The sequence below is a fragment of the Stigmatopora nigra genome, chromosome 1, assembly GCF_051989575.1.
Source record: "Stigmatopora nigra isolate UIUO_SnigA chromosome 1, RoL_Snig_1.1, whole genome shotgun sequence".
Lineage (NCBI taxonomy): Eukaryota > Metazoa > Chordata > Actinopteri > Syngnathiformes > Syngnathidae > Stigmatopora > Stigmatopora nigra.
In genome coordinates, this window is record NC_135508.1 from 20,216,784 (window position 1) to 20,230,273 (window position 13,490).

General features: G+C 40.0%; 2 protein-coding genes across 13 annotated transcripts in view; both read left to right on the plus strand.

Moving 5' to 3' along the window:
• Positions 1–6,989, plus strand: part of rap1gapa (RAP1 GTPase activating protein a) — a 44,491-nt gene extending 37,502 nt beyond the window's left edge. For 9 of the 12 annotated variants that reach the window (XM_077730448.1, XM_077732028.1, XM_077732770.1 and 6 more), the window contains 9 exons: positions 1,056–1,190; positions 2,449–2,526; positions 3,490–3,599; positions 3,683–3,802; positions 3,949–4,060; positions 4,725–4,830; positions 5,300–5,379; positions 5,503–5,550; positions 5,635–6,989. In XM_077730448.1, coding sequence (XP_077586574.1) covers positions 1,056–1,190; positions 2,449–2,526; positions 3,490–3,599; positions 3,683–3,802; positions 3,949–4,060; positions 4,725–4,830; positions 5,300–5,379; positions 5,503–5,511 — 750 coding nt within the window. In that variant the 3' untranslated portion in view covers positions 5,512–5,550; positions 5,635–6,989. The remainder of the gene's footprint in view (positions 1–1,055; positions 1,191–2,448; positions 2,527–3,489; positions 3,600–3,682; positions 3,803–3,948; positions 4,061–4,724; positions 4,831–5,299; positions 5,380–5,502; positions 5,551–5,634) is intronic. The other 3 variants (XM_077731241.1, XM_077733517.1, XM_077735776.1) reach the window with 3 other exon arrangements.
• A 1,103-nt stretch (positions 6,990–8,092) lies between these two features.
• fitm2 (fat storage inducing transmembrane protein 2) lies at positions 8,093–11,574 on the plus strand. The gene is made up of 2 exons (XM_077719960.1): positions 8,093–8,300; positions 9,021–11,574. Exons 1-2 carry the CDS (start codon positions 8,128–8,130, stop codon positions 9,628–9,630), a joined length of 783 nt encoding a protein of 260 aa, XP_077576086.1. The 5' UTR covers positions 8,093–8,127; the 3' UTR covers positions 9,631–11,574.
• Positions 11,575–13,490: the final 1,916 nt, after the last annotated feature.

The window sequence follows — 13,490 nt, forward strand, 5'->3', positions numbered from 1 at the left end:
GCAGCACATCACTCTGGCCTTACTGCTTTTTTGCCTCATGCTTTTTCGCTATTCACATGCTTTTTTTCACCTTCAGCCGCGTCTGCTTCTGCACTCTGCTTCCTCCCACAAGGCCGCCATTTACCTTTCGCTTGTGAGCTCCTTGAAACATTGGTGTCAAACTCATCTTTGTCGTGGGTCACCTCCTAGTTGTCCTTGTTTTCAACGGTTCAAAGAGTCGTCGACAACTAACCAGATTAGCAAATCAGCATTTGGGTGAATCGTTTTAACATTACTGACCTCCAAAATGTCAAACAAAATCTTTGGGGTTTTTAGGAGCTCTCAAAAGCAAATTATATTAAAATTTACATAATTATATTCACACCTTTTATTTAAGAAAATGGATGGACAGTAAATTCCTTTTTTCTATATTTACTTTGTCAGTGTTTTTCATTTAGAAAAGGGAGGAAACTAATTCTTCTCTTTTAATTTTTTTTAATGTATTCATCCTTCATTTATGTCCATTTCTATTTTTTAAAACGGATAGAAGAACTATTTCTACTTTTTATGATCAATTCAAAATAGTATATGTGGCACGGTGCACGAGTGGTTAGCACATCTGCCTCACAGTTCACTAAGATACAGCCTTCAATTCCTGTTGGGTTAGGACCTTCTTCTGTGGAATTAGCATGTTCTCCCCATGCCTGTGTGGCTTTTCTCCAGGTACTTCTGCTTCCTCCCACATCCCCAAAACACGCATGCTAGGAAACTTTTTTTTCAAAAATATTTTTGTATTTATTAAAAAAAAAAGAGGAAAAATCACAATATATATACGTTAACTATTGTACTTTTACGGGCCACAAAAATGACGTGAAGGGCCAGATGAGGCACCGGACAGGAGTTTGACACCTGTGCCCTCAAACAAAGCGACCTCTTCTTTTTCCATGCGTGCGAATCGACATCAGGCTTTCCGCCTGAGATGCCGAGGCTCACACCCGCCCGTGGCTCACGCCGAGGCTCCCGTCGATGCCGAGGGGTACTCGCCGTCTCAATGCATGTCCTCCTCCTTTCCGTAGCGGGTGATACGCGGCAGGAGCCAATCTATGGACGCCATGGGCCTTACATTCAAGAAGCCGCACGCCGTGTCCTCTAGTCTGAGCGGAAGCTTTAACCACAGCGCACACGCAGAAAGCCCCAAATTCCCAGGGATAGTAAGTACAGTCCCGCTCCTCACGGTCTTTGGGGAGCTGTGCTTTGGCCCCTATCTTCTTCTCCTCCACAACTACCTGAGCTCATGCCTCCCTTGGTCTTACTTGCCTGCCACACTAATACCTCAGGAGCGTGACACCTTGCTTGACTGACTGGTCTCGACTTTGGCTTTTCGAGGCTTGTGCTTTTGTTTGCACCCACAAAGCCTGTGCGACTCGACACTCACAAAGCAGTAGAACTGCGGTAATGCCAAAAGGTGATGCCCTGCACCTTCTTACCTCGTTTGCTGTCATTGACAGGGTTTGATGCCTAATCGTTTTTGATAAGGATACACTCAATGGCAGCTAATGAGTTAAAGGAAAACACTGAACTTCATGGTTTTGTTACTTTGCACGGATTTTCAGAAGCATTCTGGGGGTGATTTTCTTGCCTTGTGTCACACTATCCTCATGTTTTGCAACCTGCATTGGGCCATTGAAAAGTTGTCACATTGCAATGGCAAGATATTTTTGTATCACGGCCTTTACTTATTAGAAGAGGGATTGTTGTATATTGAAATAACAATGATTTTCTCACACATTTTGAAACTCTAGGTGCGAACACTAACACTAGTGTTCTATATCTCAACACCACAATAATTATAATCCTATTATATGTAAGAATGGCAACTGGTGACTATCTATATATCTAGTGGGAGGGCACATTTTGCTCACTCTTCATCAATGGAATCCTACTGCAGATCGATCAACAGAGAATCACTGTGTATTTGCCAATAAATAAAAAGGCCCAATTAATGGATATTTCCCAAGGCGTGCCTGATGATCTCAAATACTGAACTGAGATGACCAAAAACGGGCACTATGGGTCTCCTTTTTGAAGAACACTAAGCATAAATCTGAGCTTGTCTCACTGTGTATCAGTCCCCGGTTGCCAAACAAACAAAATCAATGTTTGTGTACACTACCGAGCTAAAACGACCTTGCTTTGGTGTGTCCCCAAATGTTCCACCGCGTCCTCTGCTGCACTCTTTTGTTTTTGCATCTTCACAGGCTCACTTATATGGCTCCCCCTTTTTTTTATTTCTGTCATCCAGTTGCCCGCGTGATGCCCCTCGGAAGTCAGCCGATGCACGCTTTGTATTTTGTTCGGGTGACACCAATTGCATGGTATCTCATATTGTATGTACTTATCTCATTTGTCATCATCTCCTCTCCCCCCACCCTCTCTTTCTCCATCTCTCTCTCTTCCCGTCTGGCTCAGTCATTGCTTGTCCCAGGCAAAAGTCCCAGTAAACATGGACGTCGAGGCAGTGCCATAGGAATAGGATCAGTAGAAGAGGTTCATGTTTCATTCTCATTATGTATTTATTTCTCTATGAAGTCTTGTTGTGCTGTTTCCCTGTTTGACCAAGTTCTTGACCTGATCAGGTTTTGCTTCAGTAACTTGATTAACTTCAGGCCATTTAGAAGATCTATGATTTGAAAGACCCCAAATGCAAGATTAAGGGTGAAATACAATTGTGGGAATAGTAAAAATGATCAGTTTTTTTATATGTTGTATACATAAAATGGCATGTTGCTTGAAAATGCACACTTAACAGAAATTCGGAGATTTTTTTAGGGAATGCCGTTAATCTGCAGTAGTTATTGACCTTTTTAAAAAAAATTGATTTGGCGTGAATTGCTGTCATTGGCAGCGGATTAGTTAATGACAAAAACAGCATTCTGCAGTATAATATTGTTCTTAGGGTGTATTGCAAAAAATAAATATGTACTGGATTTGGAGATAGAAGATAATGAATACTGTATTTGCCGGACTATAAGAGGAAATGTTTTCATAGTTTCTCTCTCTCACCCCCAAAATTAGAAATTTCTGCTTGTAGCTCAAAGCAGAATATTAATGCTAACAATGACAGTTCTTATCATGATGAACACGAAAAGTCAATTAAATTGTATCCCATGGCACCACTGTCATTCATGGCATTTATTTTTGGAAAGTAAAACATTTTAAATGAATAATTCTTCCATTAGAATGATAAAATCAGTCTTTTCCCTCCCACCTAAACATAGTGTTAATAGCAAACACAAAGCCACACTTTCATGTAAAACACTCTTTGACTAATCACAATGCAAAACAACACCATTGAATAAGATACAACATGAACAAAAAAAAAGACATTTACACTAATATTTTGAATTCCCATTATTAAATTTGATACATTTGGTTGACTTATATTTAGGTAATAGCAGAGCATTTATAGAATATGAGCCTTGATGTGATTTCTTCTTCTTTCCCTGACAGTCTTTGATCATCCCAGGAAAAAGCCCCACCAGAAAAAAGTCTGGTCCTTTCAGCTCCAGGCGAAGTAGCGCCATTGGGATTGAAAACATTCAAGAAGTGCAGGAGAGAAGGTAGCGTTTGAAAAACTCGCCCTGCCTTAAGCTCAGTGAGCCAAATGTAGGTTAAGCCTTCTTCTATCGACATGTCGGGACAGCAAGGAGAACTCCCCGAACACCCAAAAGACACCTGACAGTGGCCATGTCTCCCAAGACCAGAAATCGGACAACTCGTCCAATCAGAGCTCACCTGAAGCACTCACCGCTGCCAAGATCAGGTGAGGCACCACTCTATCGCTCGTTTATTTATGCAAAAATAATATGGCAATACTATGCGAAATAATAGAATTGTAATGCATTTTTGTTGAGGGACTGCTGGTTTTGTGATTCAAGCCAGCATATTTTGTTCTCGTGTGTACGACAGGACGCCGTCCATTCCCGAGGTCGATGACCTTTCACGTTCCTCGTCCGCTGCCAGCAGCTTCGCCAGTGTGTTGGAGGAAAACGAGGCGGCGGATGACTATGACACGGGCATGGTGACTATCCCAAAGATTTATGATATACTTTTCACAATTATATCTTTGAACCCCTTCAGGGACAGTGGTAACTACAGTTGATAGCTATATTCAAAAAAGAGAACTTAAGACCTTTTATAAAAGCAAATGACTATTTTTGGTTGTTGAAAATTTTGAATATTAGCAATCATTATTCTAGCCTTATTTTTTTCATATTGCTGGTATTTTTAAATATTTTTTATAACTATTTATATTTCGTACAATTTTAAGTAAAGCTAAATTAATTATATTAAAAGGGATACATTTAGAAACACCCCCTGGTAACACTCTAAAGTGGAACTTTTTCCCGCATATTATTTCATTCATTTCATGCCATGGACTGTGATCGATGCCCAATGTATTTAAACAAAAGAACTTCCCATGAATGCCCATTTTTGACTGCTTATCGACTAACTAGAGATCCAATCCATTTTGACTCCGTTGATATTGATCATTTGTGCATTCAAAAGTATTAGAACTAAGCTTTTCGTCATTGGCTGGAGGCCTCCCAGTCAGTTCACGTGAACTCAGTCATTGGCTTATGAGAAACATTTCATTGGGTGCAAATCAGACAGCCATGAAAATCCTTTCAATTTAAATGCAAGCTGACAGTCTAACACACTGAATTTGATCTGCTGTATTTTAGGAAAGTTTGTCGTCTTCCGGGACGCCGCACAAGCGGGACTCTTTCACATACAGCACGTGGTTGGACGACAGTGCCGGCACCCCCCACGGCAGGAGTAGCTCGCCAGGTAAGCATACGAGTGGAAGCCAAAAGTCTTTTAGTTGCCATTTAGAAAAAGAGAAGTTTGGATGGTTTGGTTCATCTGGTTATAAAGACATCTGTCCGTTGGTCTTGAAGCTCTGGGGTCCTGGGTTCAAATCCAGGTCACGTCCATCTGTGTGGAGTTTGTATGTTCTCCCCAGGTCTGTGAGGCTTTCCTCTGGGTACTCCGGTATACTCCCACATTCCAAAAACATCCATAGTAAGCTGATTGGATACTCTAAATTGCCCCTAAAATGGGTGTCCCCCGCCTTTGGCCGGAAGTTAGCTGGGATAGGCTCCAGCACCCCCTGCAACCTTAGTGAGGATAAAGCGGTTTAGAAAATGAGATGATATATATATATATATGCATCTTTTCAAATTTGAAATAACAAAAATGTACAATGTCCTCCTAATTATGGACCTGGGAAGAACATAAATGCCACTGTGTTCTACAGGTCCCGGTAAAAGTGAGCGCGGGAAAGGAACTGACATCCGCGTCAAACTCGAGCAACGTCACGATCATCAGTCGTCGTCTGTGAGTTGAACCATTCTTACACTTCTTTGTACAGTACGTCTCATATTAAGTGTCCTACAAACCAAGAATAGCAAAAACATAAGCAGCTCAAGGATTAACCCTTCTCCTACTTTTTCTTTGCAGAACTGTTAGCTCGGCACGTCTGTTTGCATCATGGATTTCCATCTTCAGGTTAGCACTTCATCCTTTCACTGTCTTCTTCAGTTCAGTTTGCTTACAATGGTCCCAATTTTTTCTTTTTCTTACTCTCCTTAGCATTCCCATAAGTCGCGGCCCCCTCGGGCGATGAAACAAGTGAGGACGTTGGCCCCGCCCGACGTGCCGAGCACGGGAGACGAGCGGCGAGCGCCGATTGCGGCTCATCGCCTGCCGGCTGCTCACCGCAGACCGGAGTGCAGAGCATCCGGAAATAAAGCGGCTGACACTCGAGAGGGCCAAAAGTTTGCACAGATTCATTTCCAGGCACTCCTTAGTTTGTTTTTGAACTCCTAAAACACTGCACTCGTGAGCGTTGCCGCAACCAGAATTGAATGATGTGTGGAACAATTAAGTCAGTCTTGTTTCTACAGGGTAAAAAGGGGGCTTCCTACAGCTCCGTGACAAAATCTCACAGAATTGCACTGTTTGAAGACGCAGGCAAATTGTTAAATTGCTTCTCCAGCACATTATCCAAAGTCATGCAGTGGCGCCTTGGCATACGACTTTTGAGGGTTTCTTTCACTTGTGTATCGTTGGTAGCCAACTCACTTGCCAACCATGGGCAGTTTCCCATTCTTTCCCAAAAGAGACACACCCAATTGAAGTTTACAATATTTATAAGATGTGTATCTTAACAATTTCAGCCCCAAAAATGTGATTTGCAGCAGGAAGGTAGCATTGCAGTAGATATTCTGCGTTTTACTGTATACCAGTGGGAGCAGTACAATGAATTGAATGGAAGCATTAAATTGTTATGCAAAAACTATTCATTGTTGCTTACTTATGTTCAGAGTTATAGAGTGCCATTTCCCTTGTTGAAAAAAAAACTTGATGTAAAGTTTTTGTTGGTTTTTACAGAGGCTGTAACAGATTTTTGTCATTTCCATTCAATGGCAAGTGATGATTTGAGCTGTGTTCACATAACGAATGAAAGGCGTATCTCAAGGCTCCACTGTATTCCTTTCTTCATCTAAAGGTGTTTGTACTTTTTCTATCTTTAAGATCTTTATTAAAAGCACTCAAAAGATGATCACAAGTCAAAAGAAATGGCCTTTACCTGTTTTGGGATTGCCCGACCCCTTTGCAGCAAACAATCTAATCCGTTTATTCACTTCCACTATGCGCTATTATTAACATAAAAACCTATTTTAATGCTTTGTGTTTTTTGACCGTTTTCTATTTCTCTTTTGATTTTCTTTCTCTGTTGAATTTATTTATTGAGCAGGCTGTTTTTTTTTTCAGAATTACCTCAATGTCGTCTGTGTCATATTGTGTAACAGTAGCCAGGTTCTTTATGTCCCGAGATCAGATTGTGTGACATTCTTAATGTTTTGAACTGTGAAGCTCTTAAGGAGTCAACTTGTTCCAATTATTATTTGAAGTTAAAATGAAAAGGCTCCGACTCAACTACTGTTTGTTTGTTTGTTTGTTTTGCACTACAAGCGCCTGAGGATTGCCCTCAGATAGCGCTAGAGCTGCCACTGGAACGCGGATTATTTCATCCGGGGGGTAGTCGGAGGTGGGGGCAGTCAAATGTCTCCGGCTGGATGAAAAACGTAGGGTGCCACGGTCCTTGTTGGCAGCTCTGAGTGGTATTAGTTGGAATTCGCAGGCCGCGGCGAGCGGCCTCTCAGGAGACACCACGTGAAGGTTTCCAACTTTGTCTCCCAACTACTGTTTGTGTATATATAGATATTTTGTTGGAGTGTAGCATTAAAAAAGGCTTTACCAAATCACTAATTTATTTTCAAATCAGTATCTTTTAAAAATGTATTTTTTACCAGCTTTGGGTGAATACATCTTATTTTCTGAGGCTTGTATAAAAGGGAAAAAATCCATTGTGTGAATCAATTCCGTTGCCTTATCACATCTAGATCGTGAACGAATGAGTATCATGCAGCAGCCTTCAAAATTAAATGAAGGTTTTGGTGTTGTTTTACTGTAAATAAATGCCCTGGTAAGTTGGTTGTCAGTGTATTCTTAAATCAACGCTGACACATTTAATATTGGCAGACCAAATACTTGGAGGTCGACCTATTTGATTATTCACTTCCTTTCTAGTTTAGAAAACTAGAGCAATCGGAAGGGAAAACTAAGCTGCACTTGCTCGCTTATGCAAGTGCACAACATAGAGGTCAACATGCAGTTAGAATAAGCACTTGAAAATGTAGCAAAATCCTCATGGAATAGTGTGTCATTACTTCTTTTTGCGAATCCTCTCATGTATTTCTTCTGCTCCCTAAACCCTATAAATAGGACACTTTTTGAACTCATTGGCCCCCAGTCTAGTTCATTGAAAAGAAAATGAAACGTTGAAAAACGGGAGCAGGATATTATTATCACTTATTAACTGTCTTTATATATTATTATTTATTTGTGCGTCTTCATGGCGAAGTTTTAAAACTCATTATTCATGTATAATGGCATTAATAGCATTCCATTCCATTCAAGAAGCAGGGTTCAACGTTCCCACCAGAGGAGGGCGCTAAAACACAATGTCAACAATTCCCAGGTAGGCGAAGAAGTCCAGCACGGTAGTAAAGTGTCAACATGGCGGCGGTGGACGTCGTCGTGTGCAACTTGGTGACTCTTTGGAGGACACCAGCCGTTAGAGACAAGTTCCCATGGATGTTTTTGATAATTTCCCTCGTGGGATCGCTTCTTAAAGAATTCCAACTCGTGCCGCAGACTTATTTCAGCAGCAGCAGAAATTTCTTCAACGTGTGAGTAGACTTTAACCTGACAATACTTGTGGATGGCTAACCCGCCTAGGTCAGGACCCAACTTGATCCATTACAATTGTAATGATATAGAGACAGTCTCGGTGGTTTATAAAAACAGATCTATATTTTTTGTGTGGATAAAATTGGGTTTTTGACATTTGGGTGTCAACATGAACGAATGGTGGAATGTTCTGGAATTCTTAAACCTCGCTTCGGATTTCAATGAGCTTCTGTCATTCTATTTTGATAATGTAATGTTTCATTAAAGTTCATATTTTCAAAGAAATACTGACATCATGCTTCTTTGTTGAGCAGATCTTTTACAGATGGTTTGCTTTGCCGAAAGGGATAACCAATTTTATCGCGTTTTAACACGAAACAAACAAAAAAAGTCACAAAACATTCCAATAAAATGTCAAATCTAGCATCTCACACAAATCAAATCCCCCTAAAAGTCGAGACAACATACAAATTACGACTAAAAGTTAATGCAATCTAATATTTTCACCAAAATAGAACAAAGATGTCAAAAGTTTACACTGAGTATCATTTTAAGTGAATTTACTGATGGCTAATTTCATGATGTTGTTTTAACTAATAGTTAACACTTATTTTGAATAGAATATTGAAAAATTGTCTCTTCCGTGTCATTCTGTTCAGTTTTTAGTCAGAAAAATACTTGTTATTCTGTTTTTCTGAGTACAATGTGTGTTTTCACAGATATTTTGTCAAAGTGTCGTGGGGTTGGACACTCCTGCTGCTGACTCCCTTCCTCCTCATCTCCAACGCGGCCTTCAACAGGAACGCCAGCTTCCTAGCCAGACGCCTCCTCTCGCTGGCGGTGGCCACGGCCGCCTGGTACGCGTGCACTGAGACCTTCTTCTACATTGAGAATGTTACCGGCTCGTGCTTTCAGACGGACTCCATGGACGCCGTTGACGCCCGCTTTGCGTCCAAAGCCGAGTGCAGGCGGGCCGGCTACTACTGGCACGGCTACGACATCTCGGGACACTCCTTCATACTGACGTACTCGGCCCTCTTTATTGCGGAAGAAACGGCGCCCATGGCGAGCTTGAGGACGGCTAGCCTGTCGGCGCTGCCAAGGACGGTCCTCAACCTTTTGTACGTGGCCCTCAACCTGCTAGTCCTCATCTGGGTCTGGATGTTCATCTGCACCTCGGTTTACTTCCACGACATCTCTCACAAGGTCCTGGGAACAGCGAGTGGGCTGCTGGCGTGGTACTTGACGTATCGTCTTTGGTACCTTCGGCCCTGGTCGCCGGGACCGCCGCCGCAGCGGCAATTCCGACAACAAAAACGGCTACCTTAACTCTGCTGCGCTAAATGCTTTTTAAGTTATTGGGGAGGGTCATTTCGTCTTATATGCAAGAAATTGTAAAACGGCGATTTTTAGGCAATTTTAAGGGTACAGCTTATACGTGGGGGAGGCTTATATGCGAGAAAATATGGTACTTTATTGGAATGGTGCAATATGACACTTGTTAAAGTTGGAATTTAAGAATGATTTTTTTTTTCCATGCACAATGACAGAAAGCTGAGAAAATTGATTGTTGGGGGGTTGACTAGATAATTGAATTAAATTCATAACTTGAGTCCCAGAATTGTGGATCATGATACAAACTAGGAATAAAAAGGAATGCAATGATTTGGTCCTGGAATTGCTATTATAACCAGTCCCACCATTGGCCTCATGAGATTAGAAATCAAATCGTTTTTCCTCTGAAAATAGTCAACTTTTGATCTCTCATTTGTTACATTTTGAGTCAAATATGGACATTTTGATCTCAATGTCAATGCATTCTGTGTTTATTCACAAGTTGTTGAGAGAACTTTTAGGGATTTTGTATCCCTCAAACAAATGTGTGACCGTGAAAAATGTCTCACCTTATTTTTGATGTTTAAAATCCAGCTAACTAAAGACACTTCTCAAGACTAAAAATTCCCCGAGTATGCCCTTAGTAAATACTACTTGTCGTGCACAATTGAATCACTCCATGTCACTCAAGTTCCAATGTTTTAAAACTTTATTTTATCTACATTGTAATGTTATTCGGGAGAGAATATACTTTGAGAAGCTAAATATTTGGGTTGGTGTATCTTGGTGCTTAAAATTTGACTGCTGCTGAATTAGGCTGTTTTTTTACAGGGCTTTGGTGCCATCTTAATTGTTTCACAAAGACCAGGAAAATGAATGTTTATGTTAATATAAATGGACGTTTTTGACAAAAGCCTTACTATACATGGTCATTTTGAACAAATAAAAACCTTACTATACATCTTTTAAAGAAAAAACAACCTTATCCTACTTGGTCTTTTTTTAGGGAAAAGCCTTACTATACATGGCTATTGTTTTAACAAAAGCCTTATTTTACATGGGCATGGGGGAGCTGGAGCCTATCCCAGCTATCTATAAGGACCAGGCGGGAGACTATGAAGGCGACAAAAATTACAGACACAGCAATGAGAATTTTCAATTTTTCTGTTTATTTGTCATTGATGGCAACTGAATAAATTAAGGCTTATGAACAAACATCATAAAAGCACCATAAATTAATGCATATATAGAAATATATATATAAAAAAAAGTAGAAAATAAAAAAATAGTATCGTGAAACATAACGGCCACAATCACAAATAAAATTTCTTGACTGTGCGCGTGTGATAAACAAGGTTTACGGCCTCGTCAAGGGGCGGAGTCACAATTGGAATAGAAAATAAAAATCAACGTAAACTTAATTCCTTTTTCCCCATTCGCAGTCGGTCTGGCAAGTGCACCTACGCAAGTGAGAATAAGAGAAGCCCTAAAAACGCTATCTTTTTCTTTATGAAAGCTTTTATTTCCATATTCGCAAACGTATCGGGAACACGACACACAATACAAATAAAAATATAGAGCTAAATTTTTTGTCAGTGATTCACAGGAGTCCGAAGCGTACTGTTGTTGCACCAAAAATATGTTCTGTGCCTCATTATAGCGTGATAAGTTTTGCACTATATTTCAAAATTCATATTTTATTTTGATAAAATTCACTTTAAAGTCAAATGTTCCTACATTAAATATAGGTCTTTGTATTTTGACGTGTACATTTTCATTTTTTTATCAACCGGTTTTGATACTTTTTATTTTTACGATGGTAAGTTAGATTTTAACTTGGAAAGTTGGATGAATTTTACGTTAAGTGATTGTTATTCAAATTAGGCAAAACATGCAATTTTCAAGTTGTATTTCTTTGCTTCATATATATATATACTGTATATATTTTTTAATATTCTAATAAATTTTTCAGCTGATAAGGTCCATGTTTTTACATGGTCTCAATGTTTAAATTTGTACAATTTTCATAATGTAAACATGCTAAGTTTCACATTATAACATGAAATGTATCACATCAAGAAAATCGTGAAAGACTCAAGTAATAAATAAATAGAATGTGAAGTGCTCACCGTTTTTAGGGGCAAGATTTTGAGCTTTACCCACATTTTTTGCAATAATTCTGAACACAACTATGATTCAATAACCAAAATAGGTCCCGCTCAAACATTTATTTGCTCATGAACCAAAACGTTCTTTATCTTCGCTTTCTCACATTTGTGCCATTAGATTGCTTCTCTTGCGAGAGCAAAGGTTGCGCGTTTTCACCCTTAAAAATAAAAGTCAAACGTCTATTCAATTGTGATTTAAGTCCATCATTGCGGCTGAACAGAAAGTGTACGCAGCATTCATGTTGAGGTGTTTCACAAAGAACAGAAAATTCAAATATGTCACTCAGCTTTGTAACAGGTGGCCTGCAACATTATCCATACAATAAAGGGGGCGAGGGGGATCACAATAAATCTTTTTTGACAGTAAACTTCAAGTGAAAGTGATTTCCTGTTCCTGTTCATTTTCCGGAAAGCTGCTTCCCATTGTGATTTAAGTTCACAGCCACCGCAAAGTGTTTGTATCTCAAATATTTGCTCTCAAGTCAAAGCAACACATCGGCTCACAGGTGCTATGAAATATTGCGACAACTAAAAGGATGACAGACCGTTTTATTATACCTAATTTGTTTTCTGCACGTATTTAATGACAGTATTCCTTCATTCCTAATCCGTAAAGCCACCTGATGGTGTCGTGGTTCACTTATCTGACTTCAGTGCGGGCAAGGGTGGGATCGATATCTGCTGGGTGGCGGTATGATTGTGAATGTGAATGGTGGGCGACCAGTCTCGGGGGTAGTCTGCCTTTTGGACAAAGCTTACTTGAATAGGCTGTAACCTTTCCAAGGAGGCGCAGTACGGATGATGAAGTAATGAATCATCATCCATACCGCTCATCCCGACAAGGTTCAATGGGGGTGCTATAAGAGCTAACGCCAAGTGAAAGGGGAAATACACCCTATACTGGTCGATAATTACATTAGTGCAATCATTCATTTTTTGACACGCCCCATTTCATAGCACCTTTAAGGATAGCTCGTTAACTACAACGACTAACATGTCATATCACTTGTATTTCAAGGCGCCAGTGCTTTATGACAACTTTTTTTGGTAATGTGTCTCTTGGCTCAATAAAAGGTTGGGAAAGTAACCAATGAGGATGAAGGCAGTTAAACAGACCAAAACAAAGGTAAGCAAGCAGCAGCAGAAACCAATCATTATCTCTTCTCATTATTGCTGGCGATTATTGGACACTTTCTTCGGGTGAGTAAGAAACACCTTCGGGTAAGTGCTTGAGTATCGTTGTGACTTTACAACATTGACAAGCAGTTAACTCCTGCTTGGGATAGATAGCGGACGGTGTTTGGAGTGGTCTCTGGAGCTCAACTCGGACAAACGGGGGTTTAGTTTTGTATCTATGGTGTCTAAGCCAAACTTTTAAATTACTCCACTAGAAGAAGCAACCGTGCCCATCACAACACATCAGTGAAGGGACGACCTCAGAGAGCACATGTTTAAATGTTTCTGACTTTATTCATGGATAATTTAAAAAAATAAATATAAAAAATTAAGCTGTCTGAAATACTGACAAATAAGAGCAACTGTGAGGAAAAAATGCCTGAAAACAAATTTAAAAGTGTTCTAGAAATGAGATATGGCTAGTCTTGCATAGCTAAACCTTCTTCAATATCCAAAATCGCCAACTTAGAATTAAAATCTGAGATCTTGTGTTTCAAAGAGTGTTAGAGA